Source organism: Nannospalax galili, unplaced genomic scaffold, assembly GCF_000622305.1.
Source record: "Nannospalax galili isolate Female #2095 unplaced genomic scaffold, S.galili_v1.0 scaffold24, whole genome shotgun sequence".
Classification (NCBI taxonomy): domain Eukaryota; kingdom Metazoa; phylum Chordata; class Mammalia; order Rodentia; family Spalacidae; genus Nannospalax; species Nannospalax galili.
This window is the reverse complement of record NW_008352654.1, coordinates 2,352,264-2,378,331: the sequence shown is the minus strand read 5'-3', so window position 1 is coordinate 2,378,331 and position 26,068 is coordinate 2,352,264. Positions and strand designations below refer to the sequence as shown.

Genomic DNA, 26,068 nt, shown 5'->3' with positions numbered 1-26,068 from the left:
GCGGGCCACGCCCCCTTCCCAGAAAGCCCCGCTGTGGCCGCCTGCCCAAAATCTGGGCTCGGCTGCTCCCCCCGGGTCCACCTTGGTTCCAAAATGAATGGGTTTCGGGAAAGTGAGGACCGCGCCGGACTGCTGAGGCGCGGGCGGGTGAGGCGCCGGCGTCAGCCCCACGGCGGGTCAGCCTTGGCCCTGCCCTTGAGGCCTAGAAAGATCCGGAGATACCGAAGGAGCGTCGCGTCCCGCATGGCTACGGTGAGGGCTCGGGCACTGCCGAGCGAGGACTCCCAGGGCTCGAAGGTGGAGTCGGCCGCGGACGACCCGGGGGACGCGCTACCTGGCGACGCGGCTGCGGGCGGGCGAGAGCCGCACGGCCACCGCGGGCCTGAGGAGCGGCGGGAGGCCTCAGTGGCTGAGCGCTCGGCGGAGACCCTGGCTGCGCGCCTGAGGCTCGCGGAGGTGGCTGCGGGCCTCCGCGTTACCCCCGCGGGTCGGGAGCTGCCCGGCGACTCCCCGCTGCGGCAGGTCCTGGCGGAACTGAACCGCATCCCTAGCAGCCGGCGGCGCGCGGCCCGCCTCTTCGAGTGGCTCATTGCGCCCATGCCTCCGGACCATTTCTACCGATGCCTTTGGGAGCGGGAGGCCGTGCTGGTTCGGCGGCAGGACCCCTCGTACTACGAGGGCCTCTTCTGCACCGCGGACCTGGACGCCATGCTGCGCCACGAGGACGTGCACTTCGGGCAACACTTGGACGCTGCGCGCTACGTCTGCGGGCGGCGGGAGACGCTGAACCCGCCGGGCCGCGCTCTGCCCGCCGCCGCGTGGTCGCTGTACCGGGCCGGCTGCTCCCTGCGCCTTCTCTGCCCGCAGGCTTTCTCGAGCAGTGTGTGGCAGTTTTTGGCTGTGCTACAGGAACAGTTCGGAAGCATGGCAGGCTCCAACGTTTACCTCACGCCCCCCAATTCGCAGGGCTTTGCTCCCCACTATGACGACATTGAAGCTTTTGTGCTGCAGCTGGAAGGTCGGAAGCTCTGGCGAGTCTACCGACCCCGGGACCCGACTGAGGAACTAGCCCTGACGTCTAGCCCCAACTTCAGCCAAGAGGACCTCGGTGAGCCGGTGCTTCAGACGGTGCTGGAACCTGGAGATTTGCTCTATTTTCCCCGGGGCTTCATTCACCAAGCTGAATGCCAGGATGGAATGCACTCTCTGCACCTCACCTTGTCCACCTACCAGCGCAATACCTGGGGTGACTTCCTGGAGGCTGTAGTGCCCCTGGCAGTGCAGGCAGCAATAGAAGAAAATGTAGAGTTTCGGAGGGGTCTGCCCCGAGATTTCATGGATTACATGGGGGCTCAGCATTCAGACTCTAAGGATCCACGGAGAACGGCTTTCATGGAAAAGGTGCGGGTCTTGGTTGCCCGGCTGGGACATTTTGCTCCTGTCGATGCTGTGGCCGACCAGCGAGCCAAAGACTTCATCCACGATTCCCTACCCCCTGTGTTGAGTGATAGGGAAAAGGCGCTGAGTGTTCACGGGCTCCCAATTCGCTGGGAAGCTGGAGAGCCCGTAAATGTGGGGGCCCAGCTAACAACAGAAACAGAAGTCCACATGCTTCAGGATGGCATAGCTCGGCTGGTGGGTGAGGGAGGCCGCTTGTTCCTTTATTACACGGTGGAAAACTCCCGTGTTTATCACCTGGAGGAGCCCAAGTGCTTGGAGATCTACCCTCAGCAAGCTGATGCCATGGAACTCTTGCTTCGCTCCTACCCAGAGTTTGTGAGAGTAGGGGATCTGCCCTGTGACAGTGTGGAGGACCAGCTTTCTTTGGCTACCATGTTGTATGATAAGGGGCTGCTGCTCACCAAGGTGCCTCTCACTCAAAATTAGTTTCTTGTTGATGGCTGGAAAGAGTGCAGTAGTGATTCTCCACCACCACTGCCACCTTATTTTGAAAAAGGAACTCATGTTCTTACCTTGATAGCCGTCAGTGTGATCACATTACCTTTATGACTGCTTTGGTGTCACAAAACTCTGACATTCTTCTAGGAGGAACCACTTCATCTAGGTACAAAAGTAAAAGCAGAAATTGGAGAAGGGGAAAAAAAAATGCTATTTCTGAAGAAGTAACGTTGATTACCCTCCCATTTCAGAGCACCAGCTTCATTCTCCTCAGGTTGCAGTGCAACACTGGGCTGTGTCATTCGGCTTTAGGAATTTTTATGTGGCAGTTGCTTGTTTGAGTTCTCTGTGGGGAGGGCTGGGGTCAGTATCCTGTTATATTGTATGAACATTAGAAGTTTTATTAAAAAGTGCCAAAGAACATTTCTTCTAAGCCTAGATTATTATGTGGGTTGGTTTGAAGAAGTGTGTATATGTTGGGGGGATGGATACAGAGAATATAATGGGGGAGATGAAAGGCAACTTGGAGTAGCTGTAAGATGTAAAAGGAGCATATGAAACAACTTTTTACTGAAGAGGGCTGGGGTGTAGCTCAACAGTAGAGCTCATGCTTGGCATATGCAAAGCCCTGGGTTCATCCCCAGCAACACACTTATTAAAGAAGAGAAATTTATCTGGTTGGGGCTGTTTATTAGCTTTGGGGGTAATTTACTCATCTCGTTTTAGTTATGCTGCTTGAATTCCAAATAGGACAATCCTAGTAGAAAAGCTTCCATTAGCAGGGTCAGCTTTAAGAGTATATGTTAGATGTTTGCTCAGTGCTGGGTTTGAATCGGTGGCCAGTACCAAAAGAGCATCATGTCACCTGGCTGTGCTTTCATAGCCCTTACCCAGTTTTTAGAAAACTGGCCATGAGGGAAGGCTGGTGTTCAAGTTACTTTCCACTCTGATTTTTTTTTTCTGGCAGTTGGTTGAAACTTCCCCAAATCTGTCAAGTGCATATTCTCATGACTGATGAAGAGAAAGCCTGGTGTACCAGCAAGAGCACTGGACTTGGAACCAGGAAGACCTGGGTTTGGGGTGGTGGCTGATAGGCAACTGTCTGAGTGACCTGAGGCTACTGCTCCAAATTTTGTAAGTATATTTCGGTACTTTGACTTCATGCATCCTTATCATTTAGGTTGTGTGTAGGACTTTAATATCCTGTCATCGTAACTGAAGGGTTCAAGGTTTGTGTGTGTGTGTGTGTGTGTTTTGAGACAGCGTCTCCCTGTAGCTGCCCTGGAACTCACTGTGTAGCCCAGGTGGGCCTCGAACTCCCAGAAATCTGCCCTTCTCTACCTCCCGAGTGCTGTGATTGAAGGTGTGCACCATCACACCTGGCACAGTAGTTTATTTTTATATAGATATGTACTTTTCTAGTATGCCCTTTTTTGATCCAACTTTTAACTCAGTTTAAATAGAGCTACTTTTAAAACGACAAAATTGCAAATGGATAAAAACCTGGTGTGTGTGGGGGGTGGGGACTGAGGAGATGGTGACTAAGAAGGAAAAGAGCCTTTCTTCACTTTCCTCCTACAGGGCTCCCAATGAGATCTCCAAACATCTAGAACCAGGAATATCCTTATTGTAAGAGTCAAAGGATGGGGGCTGGAGAGATGGCCCAGCGGTTAAGAACACTGACTGTTCTTGCAGAAGACCCAGGTTCAAATCCCAGCACCCACATAGCAGCTAACAACTGTCTAAAACTCCAGTTCCAAGGGATCCAGTGGCCTCTTCCGTCCTCCTCGGACATTGCATGACACAGGCACACTTAACTACATGCAGGCAATACACTCATACACATAAAATAAAAATAACAAATATTTTTAAAAAAGAGTCAAAGGATGGGATTTCCCCCCAACCCCCCCTCAGAAAACCTACTGTCAAACATTTCTTCAAGAAGAGTGTGGAGTTCCAATGGTTTTTGGTCCTCTTTGGGTTGTGAATAAATATGTTTAGCTTTTTCCTTCATACTTCCTATGACCATCTCCATCCTGAATATTTTCTTTGTCAGCAGTTCCTTTTGGTTTAGTGTTTCAATCTAGATTAGAAAAACAACCCAACTATATTAGGTAGAAAATCATCAAAAAGCATTAATAAAGCTACATATGCCAGGCATGGTGGCGCATACCTTTAATCCCAGCACTTGGGAGGCAGAGGCAGGTGGATCTCTGTGAGTTCAAGGCCAGCCTGGTCTACATAGTGAGTTCCTGGACAGCTGGGGCTACAGGGAGACCCTGTCTCAAAAAGACCAAAAAAAAAAAAAAAAAAAAAAAAAAAAAAAAATACATACTGAGGCAAAAGGATCCCAACTTTGAGGCCATCTTGGGCTACATAGTCACTGTCTCAAAAACCCAAAACAAAAAAGTTAAAGTAACTGACTATGGCATGCTCATTAGTATTAGGTAGGATGTGAATAATGAAACCATTGTCCTCTCGTGATATTAATTGGAGATTTATCACACCAGCTAATGAAAATTTTATTTGAGCTGTTTGGGCATGATAAAAGGAACCTGCTAAAAAAATTCCTGCTTGGTGGGAACTTGGTTTTGTGAATTATCGTTTTGAACTCTTTTTCCCCCTATTCCTTTGTCTCATCTATTGGGTTTAAAAGATTAAAATGAAGCCAGGTGTGGTGGCCCATGCCTTTAATAGCAGTGCTCAGGAGGCAGAGGCATGGGATCTCTGTGGTCCCATAGTGTTAGGACCACACTGGCCAGCCTGGTCTACATAGTGAGTTCCAGGCTGGCTAGGGCCACAGAGACCCTCTCTCAAAAAAATAAAAGAAAATTAAAGCCACTGTTCAAGCTGTAGTTCTTTGGAGAAATAGATTAGAAATTAAGGAAAATGCACAAGGGAAAAGAAAATGTCGGAGGCTGATTCTGACCTCATTCCTTTATGTCTATAAAAAAGAACAACTTGGATTTAAGGGGTGATGGGGAGAAAACAGGAAGGAAAGGAAACTGTCAGAAATAATAAATTTTGACTTCTAAATGCCACTTACTAGGACTACTGAGATTTTTCTTTTGTCTTTTTACTAATGGGATTTTATAACCCAATCTTGTGCATGTTTTGCCTCCTCAAATGATTTAGTATCTGTGTCTGAGGTTGTAGAAAATATTTCTGTGGTAGGAGAGAGATTATATATATATATATGCTTAGGGGAATAAAAAGGTCTGTGGACTTCTTGAAGCCCTGAATTTTCTCTTGAAAATACAGTTTGTACTTATTTACCTTGTTATGGATCTCCTGAAGCATTTCTTGAGAATTGCTTTCATTTTCTAAGTTGAGTGTCTTCATTGCCTGGTAAATTTCCCTGAAAGATAAGAAAGATGTCTTAACTTGTTTTACCCTGTTATTTAAAGCATGGTAGTAGAAACTGTGGGACTTGGAATTAGGCAAGATTACTAAATTCTAATCCTAACTGCAGTTTTACTGAGCCTTCTCTGCAAAAGTGGTATTATGATAACTTGTACAGTTACTGTGTAGTTTTGGAAATGAAATCTGTGAAAGCAGGGATAAGTACCATTTATTGAACACCTTTATGAAAGGTAGTAAATGTCATCTCATTGTCACCACAGCCTAAAATGTAGTAGGCTTTTATCTGTATTGGAGTCTTGTGAAAAAAGAAAGACTCAGAATGTTTAAGTGCTTTCCCCAGGTTCACATAGCTATTGCATGAGAGAGCTGAAATTCAGACCCTGGTACTTTTGATTCCAAAGCCTCCTGTCTCAGTAGGTACTAGATAAATGTTTGTTGAATAAGTTAAAACTACCTGGTATAGCTGGGCATGCACATGCCTTTAATCCCAGCACTCAGGAGGCAGAGGCAGGCGGATCTCTGTGAGTTCAAGGCCAGCCTGGTCTACATAGTGTGTTTCAGGGCAGCTGGGAGACCCCGTCTCCAAAAAACAAAAAAAAAAAAAAAAAAAAAAAACCCTAAAAGACCAAGAATACCTGGTAGAGGAAAAATCACACATTAACCATGGGAGCTTTGATAATCCAATTACAACTGGATTTTCTCTCACCCACTTGGTGATGTAAGTAGGGGATGGCACATCAAGCTGTTACCTACTTCCAATAGGTGCCTAGAAAGGCAGAGCATATTCAGAGGTCAAGGATGGGAGAGTTGGCAGTCCATAAGGTCATGGCAGAGTCCAGAAGTTTAGTGCTTACTTTAGAACAGCCTTGTGATCCTCCAGGAGCAGCACATCTAAGAAGGTGTCCCTGACCTGGTTCCCTTGAAATTTGAGGCCTTGGATGCTACGGCAAGCTTCCAGTCATACACTTGGTGAGTATTCATAGTGGATGGCCCAGAGCAGGCTATCTCTCAGTTGGGGACTCACTTGCCCAATCTGTCCCAAAGCTGTAGAGGAGAGAAGGCAGCATGTTCTGTTGTCAGTGAAGACTGAGTTGGCTGTATCCTAGCATCCAGAAAGAAATTGAGTTTTGCAAACAAAATGTTTGGGATAGCCATTAATCACCATTAGAGTAGGAGTAAAATGAAAAATATTTTAAAATAATGAAATTTAGAAAAGAACTTTAGAGGGGGGTCATGATTGTGAACATTTGGAAGGCAGAGGCAGATGGAGGTCTGTGAACCTGAGGCCAGCCTGGTCTACATAGTTTCAAGCCAGCAAGAGCTACAAGGTGAGACTCTATCAGAGAGAGGGGGGGGGGAGAGAGAAAACGAACACTGGCTAAGCCTTGCTAAGCATGTGTGAGGTTTGATGTCTAGCACCACCACCAAAAAGAAAAAAGGCTTTAGGTTTAGGGCAAGGTCTTACTATATAGCCCTGCCTAGCTGGCCTGGAACTTTGTAGACAAGACAACCTCAAACTTGTGCTTGCAGCAGTTCTGCCCCTGCCTCTGAGGGCAGGGATTTCAGGTGTGCACCACCATGCCTGGCTCTATAGTGAGATAAATCCTCTAAAGGCTATCTAGGAAAGGAGTGTTTCTTTCCTATCCTTGCCTATTAGGATGTGAATAGAGACAAATTTGCCTATTTAGGGATGAGATAGGAGGCCAATAACTTGGAAAACCAAGGACAGAGTAATGGGGGAATAGAGGCCCAGTTATTGTACAGGTTTACCTAGGTCTGGTTCTGCTAGGGATCTACCAGAGACCATTTCAAAAAGAAGTAGCAGACATCCTAAGAAGAAATGGGACATCAGAGAGCAGCGTTTAAGCTCTTAAGCAGTCTTAAATTTGGTTTGACTTGTACTAAGTACTGTCATTGAAATCACCAAGGAAAGCAAGATATATCTAGCAGTGGAGACCTACTTGGAACTTATGCTTAATTCTTTTGGCAGGGATTGTATTGTTTGCCCTTTGCTTGACAAGTTTAACATAGACCTAGACTTAGGATTCTTTTTTTTTTTTAATTTAGTTAAAAAAATATTTTTAGGTGTATTTGTATATTGCCTGGGTGTAAGTAAGTGCACCCATGTCATGCAATGCCCACGGAGGACAGAAGGGGCTGTTGGATCCCCTGGAACTGGAGGGACAGACAGTTGTTAGCTGCCATGTGGGTGCTGGGATTCAAACCCAGGTCTTCTGCAAGAACAACCAGTTCTTAACTGCTGAGCTATCTCTACAGCCCCTAATTTAATTTAATTTAATTTAATTTAATTTAATTTAATGTGTAGGCATGTATGTAAGTGTACTACATGCATACTTCGTGCCCTGGAAAGCCAGAAGAGGGTCTGATCTCCTGGAACTGGAGTTAAGGACAGATGTTATCTTCCATATGGGTGCTGGGAGTCGAACCCAGGTCCTCTGCAAAAGCAGCAAGTGTGCTTAACTGCTCAGCCATCACTCCAGCCCCCTAGACTTAGGATTCTAACTAAAAATTTTTTAAAAACCTTTTTATTTTATCAGGTCAGAAACTTCTGAGAAGCTAAGACCATTCCTTCCCCCTACACTCCAGCTGCCTTACTAGAATGCCTATTACTATGTTAACGTGGAAATGGTGTAGTAAAGTCTAGGACTTGAGCTATTCTGAAATACCTCGAATGGCAAGAGCTTTGATTTTCCAATAAGGATCTCCGTGCATCAGATTTAGGAGACATTCAAGCACCTGGGATAGACAAAGGGCAGAGTTCAGTTGGGAGAACCAGAGCAAGAATGGGGGCCCCATTTGTTTTCTAGGGATGCTTTAACTGAAAAAGCAACTTTCCACCAATTCTAGTGACAAATGAGCTGTAGCCTAAAATATTGGCCTGTGTAGTATACTAGCTGAATTATGTATTTTGTTATTTTTCTCAGCACATTGCTCTATAGCATACATACATACACTAACTATATGCTCTAACATTGAACTATACCTCACCCCAGGCTTTGTCTTTTTTTTTTTTTTTTTTTTTGAGACTCTCACCATGTAGCCTAGGTTTACCTTGAATTTTTGATCTTGCCTCTCCTGCCTTATCTCCCAAGTGCAAGAATTACACTATACCCTACTAGACTTCTTTTGAACACTTCTGTCTGGTTTCCCCCTAAAAACTAGGGATTATAAACTCAATTTTATGGTGTTGACCCTAAAGTCTGATAGCATCCAGGTATTAAGCTAGTTAACTGAGATGGTGGATAGACTTGAAAGACTAGCATACTCTAGCATGAAGTTTGGGCTCCCTGGGAGCCAAATGATCCTTACTGATTGATGTGGCCTGTATCTCTTCTCACTTTCTTGACTGACTACTCATCCCAGGTTGCACAACAGAGAAGGTAATGTCCTCTTAGGTCAACAGGATAAGATGACAGTGTGTTTCCTTGACTTACCATCTTGTCACAGATCTTCAGGGCACCTGCTGCCAAACAGGCTGCCTGTCGAACTGCTATGAACTCATCAGAGAAGCACTGCAGGAAGCTTGGGAAAAGCTTGGCAGACATGAACTTGAGCCCACAAATCAGGGAGAGGGCCTTAGTACGCTCCTGAGAATTTCCTTGACCCAGCTTAATCCTGCAAGGCACAGGTGGCTTTTATTTCCCTTCAACTTTCATTGCCTTGTTCCCTTTATCCCATGCCCTCAGGATAATATTCCAGCTGCCTGGTCCCTGTTATGATGGCATACCTGTTCTCAGTCAGCTTGATGCCCATTAATAAGTTTTGCTGGGTTCAGACTTCAGGTGTCTTATTTTCTTGAATTCCTATCACTTAGGATATGCTAGAAAATTGTGTTGAATGAAAAAAGGAAGGTGTCAACGTGTAACAGTCACGTTTTCATGTTCACTACCCTTATAAATACGATGCTTATTTTGGTAATTGTCTCCCAGCCTGGAGTGACTATGCATTCTCTGTAAAACTTGGCCTTGTTCCTGTAGTCCACATCGAGTATCCTGTTTTTCTATAGCAGTTATGGTATAGGTAATTTTTCTAGTTCATTATGATTTGGTTTTTTAAAAGAATTTTTTAAAATTTTTTATTTTATGTAATTGTGTATCATAAATGTGTATGAGTGTGTTGCCTGCATGTATGTAAGTGCACCTGTGTTGTGCAGTACCTGCAGAAGTCAGAAGAGGGCATCAGAGCCCTTATAACTGGAGTTACAGATGGTTGTTAGCCACCATGTAGATGCTGAGAACCAAACCTGGGTCCTCTGCAATAGCAGCCAGTGCTGTTAACTGCTGAGCCCTCCCTCTAGTCCCTGATTTTATTTTATTTTTTTAGACCTATTTTATGTGTGTGTTTTGCCTCCATGTATTTAAGTGGCACATGCATGCAGTGCCTTTGGAATCTAGAAGAGGGCATTGGATTCCCTGGAACTTTTCTCCTGGAATTGGAGTTACAGATGGTTGTTAGCTACTCTGTGGGTACTGGGAGCTGAACTTGAGTCCTTTGCAAGAGCAGCAAGTGCTCTTTACCACTGAGCTATCTCTACAGGATAGCTATCTCTATCCTAGTTTGATAATTTTAAGATTATTATTATTTTTTTCCAGTCTTTTTGAGACCAGGTCTCCCTGTAGCCTCAGCTGTCCTGGAACTCACAAAGATCTGCCAGCCTCTCCCTCTCAAGTGCTGGGATTAAAGATGTGTGCCACCATGTTCGGCCTATTATTTCTGTTTAATGTATATGAGTGTATTGCTTGCATGTAGGTAGGTATAACCCATGCCATGCAATGCCTGTGGAGTTCAGAAGAGGATATCAGATCTCCTGGGACTGAAGTTATGGATAGTTGGTAGCTGCTGTGTGGGTGCTGGGAATTGAATCTGGGTCATCTGTGAGAGCAGTCAGTGCTCTTAACAGCTGAGCCATCTCTCCAGCCCCTCGTTTGATAATTTTAATTAGGCATATGTGTATCATGCCTGTTGGTCAGAATTGTCCAATACTTTTGAACTCCCTAAATACTTCAAAACACCGCCTCATACTCCCTGGGTATCCAGTGCTTCTTCCCCTAGCCGTAGTGGTGGTTTCTGTAGGAACTGAACTTTTTTTTTTGGTCTTTTTTGAGACAGGGTCTCCCTGTAGCCCCAGCTGGCCTGGAACTCACTATTTAGACCAGGCTGGCCTCAAACTCACAGAGATCCTCCTGCCCTGCCTCCTGAGTGCTGGAACTGAAGGCGTGTGCCACCATGCCCAGCACAACTGAACTGAACTGCAGTGAAATCTAGTACAGTACTTGCAGAAGTGCTCAACAAATGCTGGCTCACTGGATTCCATATCACTCCTAAGAAAGGAAGTGTTTCTGTCCTCATGTTGACTAGGTCTTACCTGATCATATCATGTACCTCGTTCCCAAGGTTCATTTGCCCCAGGGCTTTGGCAGCTGCTTGCCTTACTGCCTTATTCCAGTCATTCCACATCAGTTGGATCAACTTGTGTTTCATATCCTATAAATAGGTACCGTAATTAGCTACCATTCATTAAATGTTAATTTTGTACAGGGAATCAGGTTTTTCCCCCCATCCTTTAATCTTTCAATCTAGTTGGGCAGATGTTATTTCTATATAGAGTGGACCTAATAGGGGCTATGATTAACTTGTCCAAGTATAACCTGGTGAATGAGCCAGGAATCAAATCCAGCTCTGCTTCCCAAATTCATCCCTTAAACTACTGCATAGTGTTGGAGCCAACATAATGTGTGTAAGAGTCTTGACATTTGAAAGCATTATTTAGTGGTGTGACCTTCCAGTTTGCATGGATCTTTTCCTAGTTTCAGTCCTGAAAGCCCTTTGTCCTGAACAAACCAGGACAGTTGGTCATTGTATTGGTATAGGTCTCTTAGAGGTGAAGGGGGAAACATGCCACAGTTGTAGTTGATGGTGTTAGTGTGTATAAACTATTCTCTCAGCCTGAAACATTTCCCTTCTCCACCTCCATCTGGTATCCATTGTTTTCCTATACTTTTGGATTTAGCTAAAAAGTCATCTCTTTAGTAAACCTTTCTCTGCCCCCTGTAAGCATAGGAAACCTCGATAGTACCTTATAGCTACTTCTGTTACAGCTGTTTATAACCTTGACCAAAAGAAGATATATTCTCTCTGCACCACTAATGCTGGCATAATACCTACCAGTGTAGGAGGGATGTGGTCAGAAACTGCTTTCTTACTGAATGTGCAGATTAGATGTTATAAATATGAAATTGTTTTTTTTAAAAAAAGTAGTTTGTTTTTTTTTAAGAAAAGAGTGGTGTGGTGGCACACGCCTTTAATCCCAGCACTCAGGAGGCAGAGGCAGGTGGATCTCTGTGAGTTCAAAGCCAGCCTGGTCTACATAGTGAGTTCCAGGACACCTGGGGCTACAGAGAGACCCTGTCTCCAAAAGACCGAAAAAAAAAAAATGTAGATTTTGATTGGGTTGTCTTAAGGTGCCATTTTACATCTCTAAACAGGGTCCCAGATGATGTCTGTGCTGCTGGTCCGGGATGTTAGCAGCAGAATACCATAGCATCAAGAAAGAATTAACCTGGCCTTAAACCTCTTCATGTAATTACGCTGAATGACAGGATTGTATGCTTCCTGTATCAAACTGTGAGGGTTAAAGAATGGCAGTGTTGTGGGCTATGCTGAAGATATACAATGTGATAAAAAGATGTAGCAGCAGAAAAGAAGGGAAAGATCCCACTTTGACAGAAATGATCAAAAATAATGGTAAAAAGGGGTTTGGGTTTCCCTTGCTTGGAATTCCCTCTTCAGTTGTAGCTGTGTTCCACACTTCTTTATAGACGTGTAACCAATTACATTTAGTTTACATTAATCTTCCTGCCTGAATCAAGAGAGTGCTTTTTTTCCTTTAGATACTGTCTCTGTATAACCCCAGCTGGCCTCAATCTTGTTGCTACTATTGCCATGCCTTTTTTTCTGAAAGCAGGATCTGTGTTTTATAAGTGTGTGCTGAGACTGGGCATGGTGGCGTACGCCTTTAATCCCAGCACTCGGGAGGCAGAGGCAGGTGGATCTCTGTGAGTTCAAGGCCAGCCTGGTCTACATAGCGAGTTCTAGGAGAGCTGGGGCTACAGGGAGACACTGTCTCAAAAAGACCAAAAAAAAAAAAAAAAAAAAGTGCTGAACATTTAGAGAACCAGCACAGAACTGTTGGGTCTTTTAAGTCAGTGCTTCTTAGACTAATGAAGGATCAATTTTTGGAATAGCATGAGGTGGAAATATGTCATTGGTAATTTTATGTCAATGGATATTAAAACAATGTCAAATTACTATAAAGTTTATAAGCTCTCTTAGTTTTTGTATTTCATTGTGGCTGTGTTATAGTTAGTGGTCTTAAGAAGCACTGGCTTAAGTCACAGTAATACATAATAATTTGAAGATAATTCCAAGTTATGAGTAAGGGGTAGTGTTGAGATAGTTTCCCTAATGCCAGCCTTGCTCAGGCTTCCATTTCAGCAAAGAAATAGAAGGCTTACTATGCAGACATTTCCACTGATCCGGGAGAAAGCCTGGCAGGCCACAATCCTGTCCTTCCATTGTTGGCTGTTCAGCTCCACAGCAAGCATTGTGTGTATCAGGGTCTGAGGAAAAGGAAAATTTGTAGGGATCTTCACAGTCACTCTTAGACACACTGGGATCTTGAAGAAATTGCATCCTTCCATGAATCCAGCATAATAAATGTTCCAAGGCCATGAGATGCCCACCCCTCTTAAGGGACAGAGTGGGTTTTTAAGAGCAGTTCTCCAAGCATACTTACTCTGGGGTTATAAACCAGAAAATAAAGGTTTAATAATCTGAGCAGAAAATGAAGGCCTTCCCTTCCTGGCTGTTTTTTTTTTTAAATCCCCAAATGATTTGTATATGTTTTAGTTTCATGTTTCTACCAAAAGTTATAAACATAGGTCTATGTGGTTTTCAATGACAAACTTCTATCAGAAGCAGATTCTACATGTCATGATTCTACTTTTATACTGTTAGAAACCATTTGCAATCAGTTTCTCACTTTCCTCATCTCGCTCTTTTACATTTCCCTGTATACATCTCCATAACTCATTTTACACAGACTTGGTGCGCTTTCACCTATGCTTGAGATTATCCTATTCAACCACATGCATTCTGGATTCCATGTATTCCCCAAGACCTCATTCCTTTATCTGACCCTGTAGTAGACACATACTGTCTTTCCGCTGAGATGGCTCAGGAGGATACAAGACTGCTCCTCAGTGGCCTCATTCTTCTTGTTAAAGAGCTGTTGCAGGATCCTCTTAATCACCGGGTAAGTAGCAATACCTTTCAGTGCCAAGCACTGAGCTGCAGCCCAGCTGTCAACACTATTACCTGTACCAATGGGGTGGAAAAAATGAGTCCAGAATGATTATCTGTTTTTCTCCCAAAAGAACAGCCTTTGGATTGGCACCTAAGACTGTTGCCTGCCTGAAATCTCACTTGCAACCCTCCCCTGAAGTCTGGAAATCTAATCCCATGTTTAAATCATATAGAGCACGTTAAGATTTTAAATTAAAAAAAAAAATTTTTTTTTTTTGTCTTTTTGAGACAGGGTCTCCCTGTAGCCCCAGCTGTCCTGGACCAGGCTGGCCTTGAACTCTCAGAGATCCACCTGGCTCTGCCTCCCAGTGCTGGGATTAAAGGCATGCACCACCACGCCAGGCATAAATACAAAGTATTTTTGATAATAGGGTTTCACATAGCCCAGGTTGACCTTAAATTTATCATGTTGCAGAGGATGACCTTGGACGTTACAGGGATAAAACTAGTACTAGAGCTTGAATTTAGGGCTTCATGCACAAGACCTATAGTCACAGTTCTGACCTTGAAGTTCTGAACCCTATCTACCTTTCAAGTGCTAGGATTAAATGTGTATACCACCAACCAGGCCCAACTGAAAAATTCTAAAAGTTCTTGTTGGGCAACATACTTTTGACCTAGCTAAGAAATGTAGTTATCTCCCACCTCCCCCTAGAGATTGGGGAGACTGGAGGGTGGGTGGAGAGGAGGTGCTTTCCTAAAATAGATGGATTAAGCAGTGTATTGTTTATACACAGAAGGCCAGGCCAGCTAGCCAGTTCTCCCATGCCAAGACAAGGAACAGTCTTGTCAGAGAGGTCAACTAGGCACCTTGGGCACCTCACCTGACAGCTTTGTTGATTAACCCCAACATGACAATGCCTGGGTGTTAAATGTCAAAATAGGAAGCATGATATGTTTAGATGGTGAGTTTTAAGAAAATTCAAATTGTACTTAACTACTGCTATTGTCATCTTTGCAATTAAAAGTCAGGGTATGTAAACGACCATTGTTTACTTTTTAGTGCTAGGGATCAAACCCAGGGCCTTGCTCTCTCTACCACTGAGCTAGATCTGTAGCTTTAAAATTATGGCTAACATGTATTAGTTGTATATATTAATGGGGTTCAGGGTGCTATTTCAATGCATGCATATAGCATTGCACTGATCAAATCCAGTCTGCCTATAACCACTTTCTGCTCCCCACCTCTAACCTTTAGTAATCACTATACATTCAGATTGACCTTTGAATTACAACTTTCTTATAGGGGAAAGAACAGGAGTCTTTCAGTGGTGTAGCTTATTTTATTTGACATATATATCTGATTTTCTCCACTTTAGGATATGTGAAAAGCTTAGTGCATGGTACCTATTTTGTAAAAGTACATAGGAAAAATGGATTTCTGAATGCAAATCTGATGCAGCAGACATTCTAACATAGTGAAGAGGAAGACTGGGAAAACTGATAGTGAGGTAACCCTCCCTGCATCCTGTATTCCCAGGTCAGCAGTAACAGAGTTACTCACCCTTCACAAGGGCAGTCTACATGATGTCCTGAGCAGTGGGATTATGTGACTGTGTGGCGTATTGGCATACTGCTGCTGCCATCCTCACATTGGCATTCTTATCATACAGAGCACCCTCCAGAGCAGGCACAAGAGCCTCTGGCAAATCCGGAATAAATGGATCTGCGATCAAAAGAGCCAGATAGGAAAGTACTTAGTTGTTGGGGAACCCTGCTGTTAAGGTCGGCTCCTTTCTCAGCAAGGGCTTCCTGCCTGACTTACCTGGAAAGTGCCGCCAAGCACAGATGCTTGGCCTCATTTGAAACATGACCTTTGGCATAGTTACCTGCAATAAAACTACCCCCAGGTTTTTTCTATATGATAATTAGGCATTTCCCCATAGTCGGATGATAGGATCCCCTGCCACATGTAAATAAAGCATACTATGAGCACCTGTCAGCGGAAGCATTGGTTGCTGCCTCCACATTTTCCCTAACCCCCACTGAATAAACGGAGCTGTTTCACTGAGTCTGGAGCTGTTTGTATCACTGAACCTGTCTCCCCGGAAGGGCTTTCTTCCGACAGTGCTCACTGGCTGTCCCTGACTCAGTTAATCGCTTCTGCTCCCTTTGTCCTCATGGACTGGTGGCCAATGACCCACAAGGGAAGGGAGAGACCCCACACTTAGTTTTGCTTTTCTCTCAAATAGCTTTCTTGCCAGGGCCATATGGTGGCCCACCTTAGTCTATGGCTTAACTAAATCACAGGTCAGCTGACCCCCTACAATGGGCAAGATTTTTTTTTTTTGGTCCTTTTGACACAGGGTCTCCTTGTAGCCACAACTGGCCTGGATTCGCTATAGAGACCAAGCTGGCCTCGAACTCACAGAGGTCTGCCTGCCTCTGCCTCCCAAGTGCTAGGGTTAAAGGCGTATGCTACCATGTCAGGCAATGGGCAGGATTTTATGATCAAGAGGAGTTGAGTTCTGGTATACCAGTTTCCAATTCTTTTATCACCTGACACTGAAACCAAAGGAATATTTCCAAGTAGCTACAGTGACCATTGTTAACCTTAGTGACAACAATCAACCCATTTATCCTATAATAGCAATTATATTTAGGTAGTGCTTTGCCATTTCCACATTCAGTATTTCAGCCCTGGTTGAGTTCGACAAGTATCTGTCACTGCAGAACCCAAACAGGTTCTTTCAGATTTAACAACATTCGACAAGTATCTGTCACTGCAGAACCCAAACAGGTTCTTTCAGATTTAACAACATTCAGATTCACATTGTACTTCAGAAGGATTAGGGTGAGCACAGAGTTGTTAACAGGGCAGCAATGTCAGGCATTCCTTTTCTCTGGGGTTCCTAGATTGTATAACGTTCCACAGTGTTCTGGGGACAGCATAGGAGCGTGGAGTTCACTCTGGATGGATGTATAGTCCACAAGTGCTAGTATCTCTAATAGCACCTCTATGGATAGAATTCTAGGATATACAAAGGGCATGTCTGTGATAAGGCATCTGGGGAGGCCCAGTCAGATATTTATTTTTTTCATTTATAGTCCTTTCCAGTCCTGATGTGGATTTATCAGTTAGGGCTTATTTTTGTCACAAACAATTTGCCCTTAAACATAGGAAAAATTTTAGCTCAGTTGTAGCGAGCCTTCTTAGCAAGCACAAAGCATTGGATTTAATATCCAGCACCATCAAAATATGAAAACAATATCTGCTTAAGTCCACAAGTGCTAGTATCTCTAATAGCACCTCTATGGATAGAATTCTAGGATATACAAAGGACATGTCTGTGATAAGGCATCTGGGGAGGCCCAGTCAGATATTTATTTTTTTCATTTATAGTCCTTTCCAGTCCTGATGTGGATTTATCAGTTAGGGCTTATTTTTGTCATAAACAATTTGCCCTTAAACATAGGAAAAATTTTAGCTCAGTTGTAGCAAGCCTTCTTAGCAAGCACAAAGCATTGGATTTAATCTCCAGCACCATCAAAATATGAAAACAATATCTGCTTTGTCTTTGAGGATCATAATGTAGCTTGGGCTGACTGTGGGCTCCTAATTTTCTTGCCCCTACCTCCCAAGAGCTAGAATTATAGGCATACACTACCACACTCAGTGCATCTGTCTTTTTTACTTACACCGTAGGTTAATAGTACCATCTGTTAAGAACAGACTACATACTGGTTCAGGATTATTGATCTCCAAATCCAAAATTGGAAATCTTCCAAAATGCCAAGCTTTTCAGTATTGACATGACACCACCAGTGGATTATCTACACCTGCTCTCATGTGACAGGTTTCAATAAAAATGCATACACTAAAAGTATTGTATGAGCCTACCATCAGGCTACATAAAGTACATATGTAATGAAAATAATTTCACATTTAGACTTAAGTTTCATCTCCAAGAAACTCATGTATATTCAAATATACCAAAATCTGAAAAAAATCCAAAAATTTTCTAGTTCCAAGTATTTCATGCAAGGAATACTCAATCTGTACATGGAAATATGTACATTTCAAGAGATTCAACAAATCAACTGAGTATTTAAAAAATTAGTAGGCAGATGTATTGATGTATGCCTTCATTCCCAATACTTGGGAGGCAGAGGCAGATGGATCTTTGCCTCCAAGTTTGAGGCCAGTCTGGTCTACACTGTTTCTGATCAGCCAGGGTAGTATAGTGAGTGAGACCTTGTCTCCAAAAACAAAATTTAAGGCAATTTTCTTTGGGTTAGTAACTAGAGCAAAATCTAGACGTGAAAGACCTGTGAAAGGGATCACATAAAATGCACAACTCTGAGGAAGGCAAAGGAATTCTAATATGTACAGTCATAACAATATCCATTGTCCAAGAAAATAAGCAGATATAGCAAAAAATGTGTGGAAGCACATAGCAGGGGCACTAAGCAGTCTTAAGTTCCAAGGGAAGGCTTCTCAGAGAAGTGTTGTCTTTGCTGGAAATTTTAGCATTGATCAGAGAAAGTTTTTCAGCAGAGGGAGCTGCAAACTTGAAAACCAGAAGGAGCCTGGGTCAGTTGGTAGAGTGCTTTGCATGCATGAAGGTCTGGTCTCTGGCACCACCAACCATATCTAGGGGGAAATGCCCATATCTAGAAATCAATAAACATCAAGTTAGTGGATGAAAGTTTTAAAACCTGACATGTTGGTAGAGGTAAGCCAGTCCCCGCCCTTACCTGCAGGGATGGTGGAAGTATAAACAGATACTTAAGACACAGTGCTCAGTATGAGGAGAGTGAGCCTGGTGTGAGACCAGCTCAGAGAAGGAACAAGTTGCACAGGCAGTATAGAGGAGTGGGTGGAATTTCTTTCTGCAACATTTTATCATCTGGGGCCTGTATTATTAAACTATCTTTTGGTAGATTATAGCTTTGGCTCTAGTAGAGGGGAAGGGAGTTTTATGTTATTGCAAGTAAAGGGAAATGTTGTTGACATTTTTCCTAAAAGATTGGAGACCACTGAGAATTCATTTTTTGTTTTAAAATATAAAAACTATCAAACTGATTTATGTAATTTTTTTCTTCACCCCTTGGTTTTCTTCCCCTCTCTTTAATGAGGATCAAGCCTAGAGCCTTATGCATGCTGGGCAAACACTCTACCACTGAGGTATACCCTCAGTGCTTATTTTTTTTTAAAATACAGTTTTGGGCTATTATGACTGAGGTCTCAAGGTGAGAAAATGTGGACTTCACTGCAAGCCACTGAGCAAATGAATGATATAGTACAAAAAGCCCTGGTGGTAGAGTGCATGCTTCCTTGCATGCCAGCAGCCCTGAGCTCAATACAAGGACACTGGGCTAGAAGCTACTGTGATGAGCTGGGCTCTCCAGGCCAGTCTCTAGGCCTTGGTTTCTCCATTTGGAAAATGAGCTCAGGTAATCCCCAAGGACTTTCTCAGTTAAGATGTTCCTAGGCAGCTCAGTCCTAGCTCTCACCTGAGTTCTGCTTCCTGGCAATCCGGGGCCATTCTAAAGCAGCTGTGGCACAAGTGACAATGGCATGGATTCTGTTGTCATCATTCATGCTTACTATGCCCCGCATTAGGTTCTCCACTGTCTCATGGTGCCATTCAATGACTGTGCCACAGGAAAGAAAATGAAAAGAGAATCACCTGGTTAGGGTTAGAGCCTGTGGTGGTTTGAATGAGAATGTCCCCCATAGACCCCATGTATTCGGACATTTTGTTCCTAGTCTGTGGCACTGTTTTGGGAGGTTTTCCAAGGTGTGGCCTTGCTGGAGGAGGTGTGTCACTGGGGGTGGGCTTTCAGAGTTCTTAAACCCTGCTGGATTTCCAATCACTCTCTGCTTCCTGTGCCTGCTTGAAGATGTGAGGCACTCCTCTTTCTGCTCCAGCCACCTCTGCTGTCATGCCTCCCCACCATGATGAACTCTTGCCCCTTTTGAACCGTAAGCTAAATAAACTCTTCCTTCTATAAGTTCTTTTGGTCACAGTGTTTCATCACAGCAACAGAAAAGTAACTAATAAAGATACCTTGATTAAATAGGCAGGTAACAAGCAGTTTTTTCCCTAGGACAATTCAAGCAAAATCTTAGCTCAGAAGAATAAAAGATTCAGAGATAGGCTCCTTAGGGAAGTTATTTCTGTGATGATTTATATACGTCTCAGACAGTTTTTCCCAGTTTCATTCTTTATTCTATTGCTCTTTGATTGAATAGTTTTGTTGTTAAATACATGGAAAATAAATAGGGCGATAAAATGTAGAGGTTGGTAGGGTATGGTGGCACACAGTTACTTGGTGCCAGTTACTTGAGAGGCCAAAGGAGGGGGATCATGAACTCATGAGTTCAAGATGAGCCTGGGCAACATAGTAAATCCCTCATCTCAAAATGAAAACCAAGGCTAGGGATATAGTTATCAGTTGTTCGAGTACTTGCCTAGGGTGCATGAGGCCTTTAGTTCAATCCCAAGTACCTCAAAACACCAGGTATGGTGGCATAGGCCTCAGTAGGCTCAGAAGTTCAAGATCATTCTCTGTTTCATAGGAAGTTCAAGGCCAGCCTGGGCTAGAGACCCTATGGGCATTGCACTGGCCCACTTACATACATGCAGACAATCCACTCATGCAAATAAAATAAAAATAATGAAATTTAAAAAAAAAGTACTTTGTTGCCAAGAGGTCACTAATTTGGAAACATAGTTATTGGATAAGTTACTTATCCAATGTGGTTTCTCATCTGTAATATAGGACTAATACTAGAACCTACCATATCGAGTTATTTTGATGGTTAAGAGTGTTAATTAGAAAATGTAGTGTTTAGCATAAACAAGGGCTTAATAAATGCTTTCTTCTGGCTCTGGGGATTGAACCTAGGGGCTTCATACATGGTGGGCAAGTGATCTATCACTGAGCTGTACTTAGCCTAACAAAGCTGAATTATTGTGGTTATCATTAGGTTTCTTTGATTTTGGGGGGCTCTTCCTTACTTGTGTAGTTGCTAGCTGCTTTCTTTGAAGAGATGAAACTGCTCTGCTCTTCTATCTGTCCCTGTTCCCCACAAGTAGCACTTACTCGGTCTCTTTTTCAACCTATTTGTTGCCCATTCTTTACCTAGTGGATCACCTGTCCTGTAACTAAACTACTCTGTTGTGCTTAGAAGTCTAGCAATCCTTGCATTCTCAAACTTCCAGTGTTCCTTGCTAGCCCATTACTCTGCCCTAGTGTATTAGTCACTTTTCTGTTGCTGTGATAGAAACACCGACCCAAGCAACTTATAGAAGGAAGAGTTTGAGCTTACAGTTCCAGGAGAATTACAGTCTGTCATGACAGGGAGGCATGGTGGAGTGGCTGGAGCAGGAGCAGCAGAAGCTAAGCTCTCACATCATCATGCAGGCACAGGAAGCAAGAGAGCAACTGGAGATCTGGCAAAGCTTAAGAACTCTTTAAGCCCACCCCCAGTGACGTGTTTCCTCCAGGATAGCCACACCTTCTAAAACCTCCCAAAACAGCACCACGATCTGGGGACAAAATGTCCAAATACTTAGAGCCTATGGGGGACATTTTCATTCAAACCACTATACCTAGGCACTCTACATTCTACTTGCTTATCTTTATTTTTTGTTTTTTGTTTTTTTTTTTGAGACAGGGTCTCCCTGTAGCCCCAGCTGTCCTGGAACTCACTATGTAGACCAGGCTGGCCTTGAACTCACAGAGATCCGCCTGCCTCTGCCTCCCAAGTGCTGGGACTACAGGCATGTGCTACCATGCCCAGCTTCTGCTTGCTTATCTTTAAAGGAAAACTAGATACATAATAACCTCAGTTGCACAATTGAAACTGTGGTTTCTTTTGATAGCTACATAGCCAATGTTTAGGCAGTATCTTTGGTCTTGCCTGACATGAATCATTTATCGATCATGTTTCAGGAGAGACAAGCTAAGCTCTCTGCCTATTGAGTTTATGCAGTGAATTCCTACACATGACTGAAGTATAATACCATGCAAAAAGAATCCAGGGCAGATGTAACTAATAAATGTTCATATAACACCTACCAAATGAAAGGCTCTTATCCAGTCTAGCCTTAAAGAGGCAAATAGCCTTTTACATTTCACAAGTTTTCTAAGACTGGGGAACAAATGCTACTCAAATCTACGTCTACAAATACCCATGGCTATCTCCAGCCATTCCTCCACTTACTGAGTGCCCAGGCAGTCTTCCATTCCTGTAGCATTCTTCGTAGGACTGCCACTTCCCAAGTCACATCTTCCTTCAGGGGTTGAACCTGCTTCTTCCACCTTCTAGGCTTGGTGGATGTGTCCTCACCCACCTTCAGCAAAAGGTCCTTGACTGGGGTGGGCAAAGCAGTCCAACGCAGGGCTCCTTTCCTGGGCCTACAAGCTGTGCAATGAAGCGTGACGTATCACCCATCTGCACAAGGCCCTGCCACATTGTGGTCACACCTATGGAACTCAGGGCCTTGTACATGTTTGCAAGTACTGTACCACTGAGCTATATATCCTCATCACCAGAAGGCCCATCTGAATAGTGATACTGCAAAGAATCATGGGAATTGGACACATAATCTCTTTGAAGTTAGGTACATTTTGTTTCAGAAGCTCATTTCTTGGTCATCTTTGACTTATTTGTTTTACAAAATGAAGAATGATATACTTAAGAAACAGAAGGACTAGCAAAATGGCTCAGCAGGTAAGGGCTTGCTATGCAAGCATCAGGATCAGAGCTCGCATCCCTAGCACCCACATAAAAGCTAGGCAGATGTGGCAGCCTGCTTGCAATCCTAGCACTTGGGAAGCAAAGATAGGGGATCTCCAGAGCAAGCTGGTTAGCTAAACAAGTTGTAGAGGTGAGATTTGAGTTCAGTTGAGACTACATCAATGAATAAGGTAGAGAGTGCTTGAGGAAGATGTCTGACATCACCCTCAGCCTTTCACATGCATGCTCACACAACATGAGCTCACACGTACAGTCATGCACACTATATACACAGATACATGAGAAAAAGGAGGAGGCAGGGAGAGGAGGAAGAGGAAGAAAAACAACAAAGAAAGGTCCTAGGGTGGGAGGCAAGGATGTGTCTGAGTATGGAATGAGAGGGTAGAGCCAGCCCAAGGGCACAGTGGTGAGAGAAGAGTTTGATGTGCTTTTATGGAAGCACTAAGATGATTATTTTTTTTCATGTGTATGCATGTATTGCCTGCATGTAGGTAAGCACACCCCTGTTGTGCAATGCCCACGGAGGTCAGAAGAGGCTGTCAGATCCCCAGGACTTGAGTTACAGACAGCCATTAGCTGCCATGTGGGTGCTGGGATTCGAACCCAGGTCTTCTGCCAGAACAACCAGTGTTGTTAACTGCTGAGCCATCTCTCCATCCAACAATTCACATTTTATAATGTTATAATTGTTAGTTGTTAGAAAGGGGTGACCTCATTGCTGGAGGTGCTCATCACCTTAAAGATTACTACCCCACTTCCGTCATTACCCCCATTATCCACTTCCTGCTTACATGCTTCAGGAACAGACTGGAAACTCCACTTTTCTGGGGTTTCAGGGAAGGCCTTAGATAGATGCTTGTTGTACCGATTAAGGTTTTCCAGGACAATTTGGTCCCTCTTCCCACCAATCTGATGGACGATTTTCACTTCATCTGTGAAGAAAGATACAATGAGTCCCAGCCCCTCTGCTTCCTGTCTTCCCAGTTTCTGCTTACTGAACTCAATTTTCTTTTGCCCTAATCTAAGCCTTCAGAACTCAAGATTCCCATGCTGTGGAACATTGTTGAAGGCAACTGTTGCTTAGAAATGTCACAGTTGGGGGGCTGGAGAAACGGCTCAGCGGTTAAGAACACTGGCTGTTCTTGAAGAAGACCCGGGTTCGAATCCCAGCACCCACATGGCAGCTACCAACTGTCCGTAACTCCAGTCCCAGGGGATCCGACAGCCCCTTCTGACCTCATGGGCATGCATGACACGGGTGCACTTACCTACATGCAGGCATTACACACATACACATAAAAAATAAAAAAAATAAATATAAAAAAAAAAAGAAATGTCACAGTTGGTAGCCTCACAGGGAAGAGTCATAGAGGTCTAGGAGAACCAAAGATAGTGTGTTCTATTGGTAAGGCTGAAGCTAATTTAAGGTATTGCTAGACACTAAAGAAGGGTCACTTAATCCCATCAGTCATGAGTCCCTTAGAATAGTTTTGTTAAACTCTTTAAGAAGACCCAGCTGAGAGCAGTTTAGGAACAAGATGGGAGTGGTGAAGAAACAGCTTGGAACATGGAGTCCTGGATCATATATTCTGCAAGGCCAGGCATTGAAAGGATTGCAAGGCAGAGAAGGGAGGTAGCAGTCAGTTATGAAAAATCTCTATGTGCTAAGCATTGGACAGAAGCACTACATATGCTTTCTTGTCTACTGCACTTATAGTACATTTTTGTTAACATTGTTTTACAAATGAAGTATATTAAGGCTCAGGGGAATTAATGTAATTTTCTGAAAGTTTCTAAGACAGGACCAAACCAGGACTTAAACCCAAATCTTCCTGACTCCAAAGCCTGTGATTTTTTCTCCCTATAACATAGCAGGTCAATGGAGAAGATTATCTCAAAGTGAAGAAAGGGCAGAGAGAGAATAGGGTGTTCCCAAAGTCAACCGTTACTAGTGTTATAGTTCCATCCGCCACTCCCTCCTTAGTAAGATAGAGGATAAGGAAACAGACCAGAGGACTATTTGCTTCCCACCAGATATCACTGTCACAAATCTTGTGCTAGTGCCCAGGGGATGTACTCAGCATGTATGAACTCTCATCCCCCCTTAGGACTCTGCTGCCCTCACTTCCTTGACCCATGTCTCCACCTCAGAGTGCAGCACCATTACCAAAGTAAATCTCCTGCTCAAAGATGTTGTCTGTGGAGTAAGCAAACTCTCCAGCTCTGGGGTTCACTTGCCAGAAGGGGCTCAGCTCTGGAGGCTGGTAGGCACTTCTCTCTTCTTTGATGTTCTCAGCTGTCATATTGTTGCCAGGCACAATTTCAACTGTCTGTACTTGTGGAGAATAACCAGGTAATCTTGACAGTAGTTAGAGAGGGGGAAAAAGGCAGAAAGAGTAGGAGATCCCTCCATTAGGGCCATAGTTCACCGCAGCCCACTTCAGCTCAGCTCTCACACAGAAGCATCTGAACACCCTGCCTATTAGCCTTCTCCCCATGGTGCCAGTTGAATATGGAGCCTGTGGAAGGGTCATCTGTCTTTAGCTCCCCTGGTCCCCTCATAGGCGGAGCTATGCCTTTGCAACCTTGGACACCCTGAGAGGGCAGCTGTGTTTCCTGCTTACCCCCTTCTTTTTGTTTGTGCATGTGTGGTAGGGAAGTCAAGACAAGACCCTGTTGTGTAGCTCAGGGTAGCCTCAAAGTTGACCCTCCTGCCTCTGCCTCCCAAGTGCTGGCATTCCATGCATGTCACCTTTCTCAACCTACACTCATTTGTAAGCACTGATTCCCTTAGAAGCCCCATGAAGTTGGGGAAGGAACCTGCCTTCTGCATTACCTCATTAAATCTGTGTGTGGGAATGAAATGACGGTCCACTAGGTGGACAGACAGGCTTATAAGTTCCTTAAATTGTACATTTGACCATTTACATTACATTCCCATCACTTCACAGACTATCTGAAATAGCAAAAAAAAAAAAAAAAAAAAAGCAATTTATATATGTTCAACAAACAACTATATTTCCACTTATTTTTAGTTCCCTTTTGGAATTGGGGATATTATAATAGCTCCCATCTTAAATCTAGCTGGAAATGAGAAGGAAGCAGTTTGAGAAATGTGGAGTCATATCCTCTCGGGTCGCTTGGTTTTCTGCCTTGCATCTATTTGGGTTTGGGGTCAATGACTCTTTATTCAGAGTGAAACAGACCAAACCTCAGTGCCATGAGCTGTCTGCCTCCTCACAGTCACCATGGATGCCTTGCTAGGAGCACTGGCAAGTGGATCAGCAGCCTGAGAGCTCAGCCTGCTGGGAAGACTTAAGAACAGAACCCTTTAAGGGAGTAACTCTGAACGGGGTGTGATTTTTTTGTCCCTTAGAGACATCTGGCAGCATCTGAGACATCATTGGTTATTACAAGTCGGGGTGTTCCTGGCATCCAGTAAGTAAGGGTCAGGGATGCTGCTAACATCCTACACAGCACAGGGCAGCCCCTTACAACAAAAAAGTGTCCAGCCCCGAATGAAAGAAGTGTAGAGGCTTGGAAACCATACTCTGAGGAGATCCCAGAGAGCAAGTTGATGGTGGAGAACATGAGGCTGATGGGAAGGTGTATTCTAAAATAAGGAGTGTGGGTGTCCTAGTTTATTTCTTCATTGCTGTGACAAAACACTCTGACCAATACCAACTTGGGGAGGAAAGGGTTTATTTA

General features: G+C 43.9%; 2 protein-coding genes across 2 annotated transcripts in view; one reads left to right on the top strand and one right to left on the bottom strand.

Moving 5' to 3' along the window:
- Nucleotides 1-26: 26 nt before the first annotated feature.
- Riox1 (ribosomal oxygenase 1) lies at nucleotides 27-2,322 on the top strand. The gene has a single exon (XM_008849812.3). The coding sequence runs from the start codon at nucleotides 94-96 to the stop codon at nucleotides 1,885-1,887; it is 1,794 nt and encodes a 597-aa protein (XP_008848034.1). The 5' UTR covers nucleotides 27-93; the 3' UTR covers nucleotides 1,888-2,322.
- Nucleotides 1,994-26,068, bottom strand: part of Heatr4 (HEAT repeat containing 4) — a 26,109-nt gene continuing 2,034 nt past the window's right edge. The window contains 14 exon segments of the mRNA XM_008849811.3: nucleotides 1,994-2,061; nucleotides 3,823-3,982; nucleotides 5,176-5,257; nucleotides 6,117-6,306; nucleotides 7,950-8,019; nucleotides 8,718-8,898; nucleotides 10,649-10,767; nucleotides 12,798-12,902; nucleotides 13,499-13,659; nucleotides 15,152-15,313; nucleotides 19,105-19,245; nucleotides 21,824-22,024; nucleotides 23,152-23,292; nucleotides 24,528-24,718. Of these exon segments, the coding sequence (XP_008848033.1) occupies nucleotides 1,994-2,061; nucleotides 3,823-3,982; nucleotides 5,176-5,257; nucleotides 6,117-6,306; nucleotides 7,950-8,019; nucleotides 8,718-8,898; nucleotides 10,649-10,767; nucleotides 12,798-12,902; nucleotides 13,499-13,659; nucleotides 15,152-15,313; nucleotides 19,105-19,245; nucleotides 21,824-22,024; nucleotides 23,152-23,292; nucleotides 24,528-24,718 (1,972 nt within the window).

What these genes read in the sequence shown, in the direction of transcription:
- Riox1 (XM_008849812.3), top strand. Translation starts at nt 94, where the DNA reads ATGAATGGGTTTCGGGAAAGTGAGGACCGCGCCGGACTGCTGAGGCGC.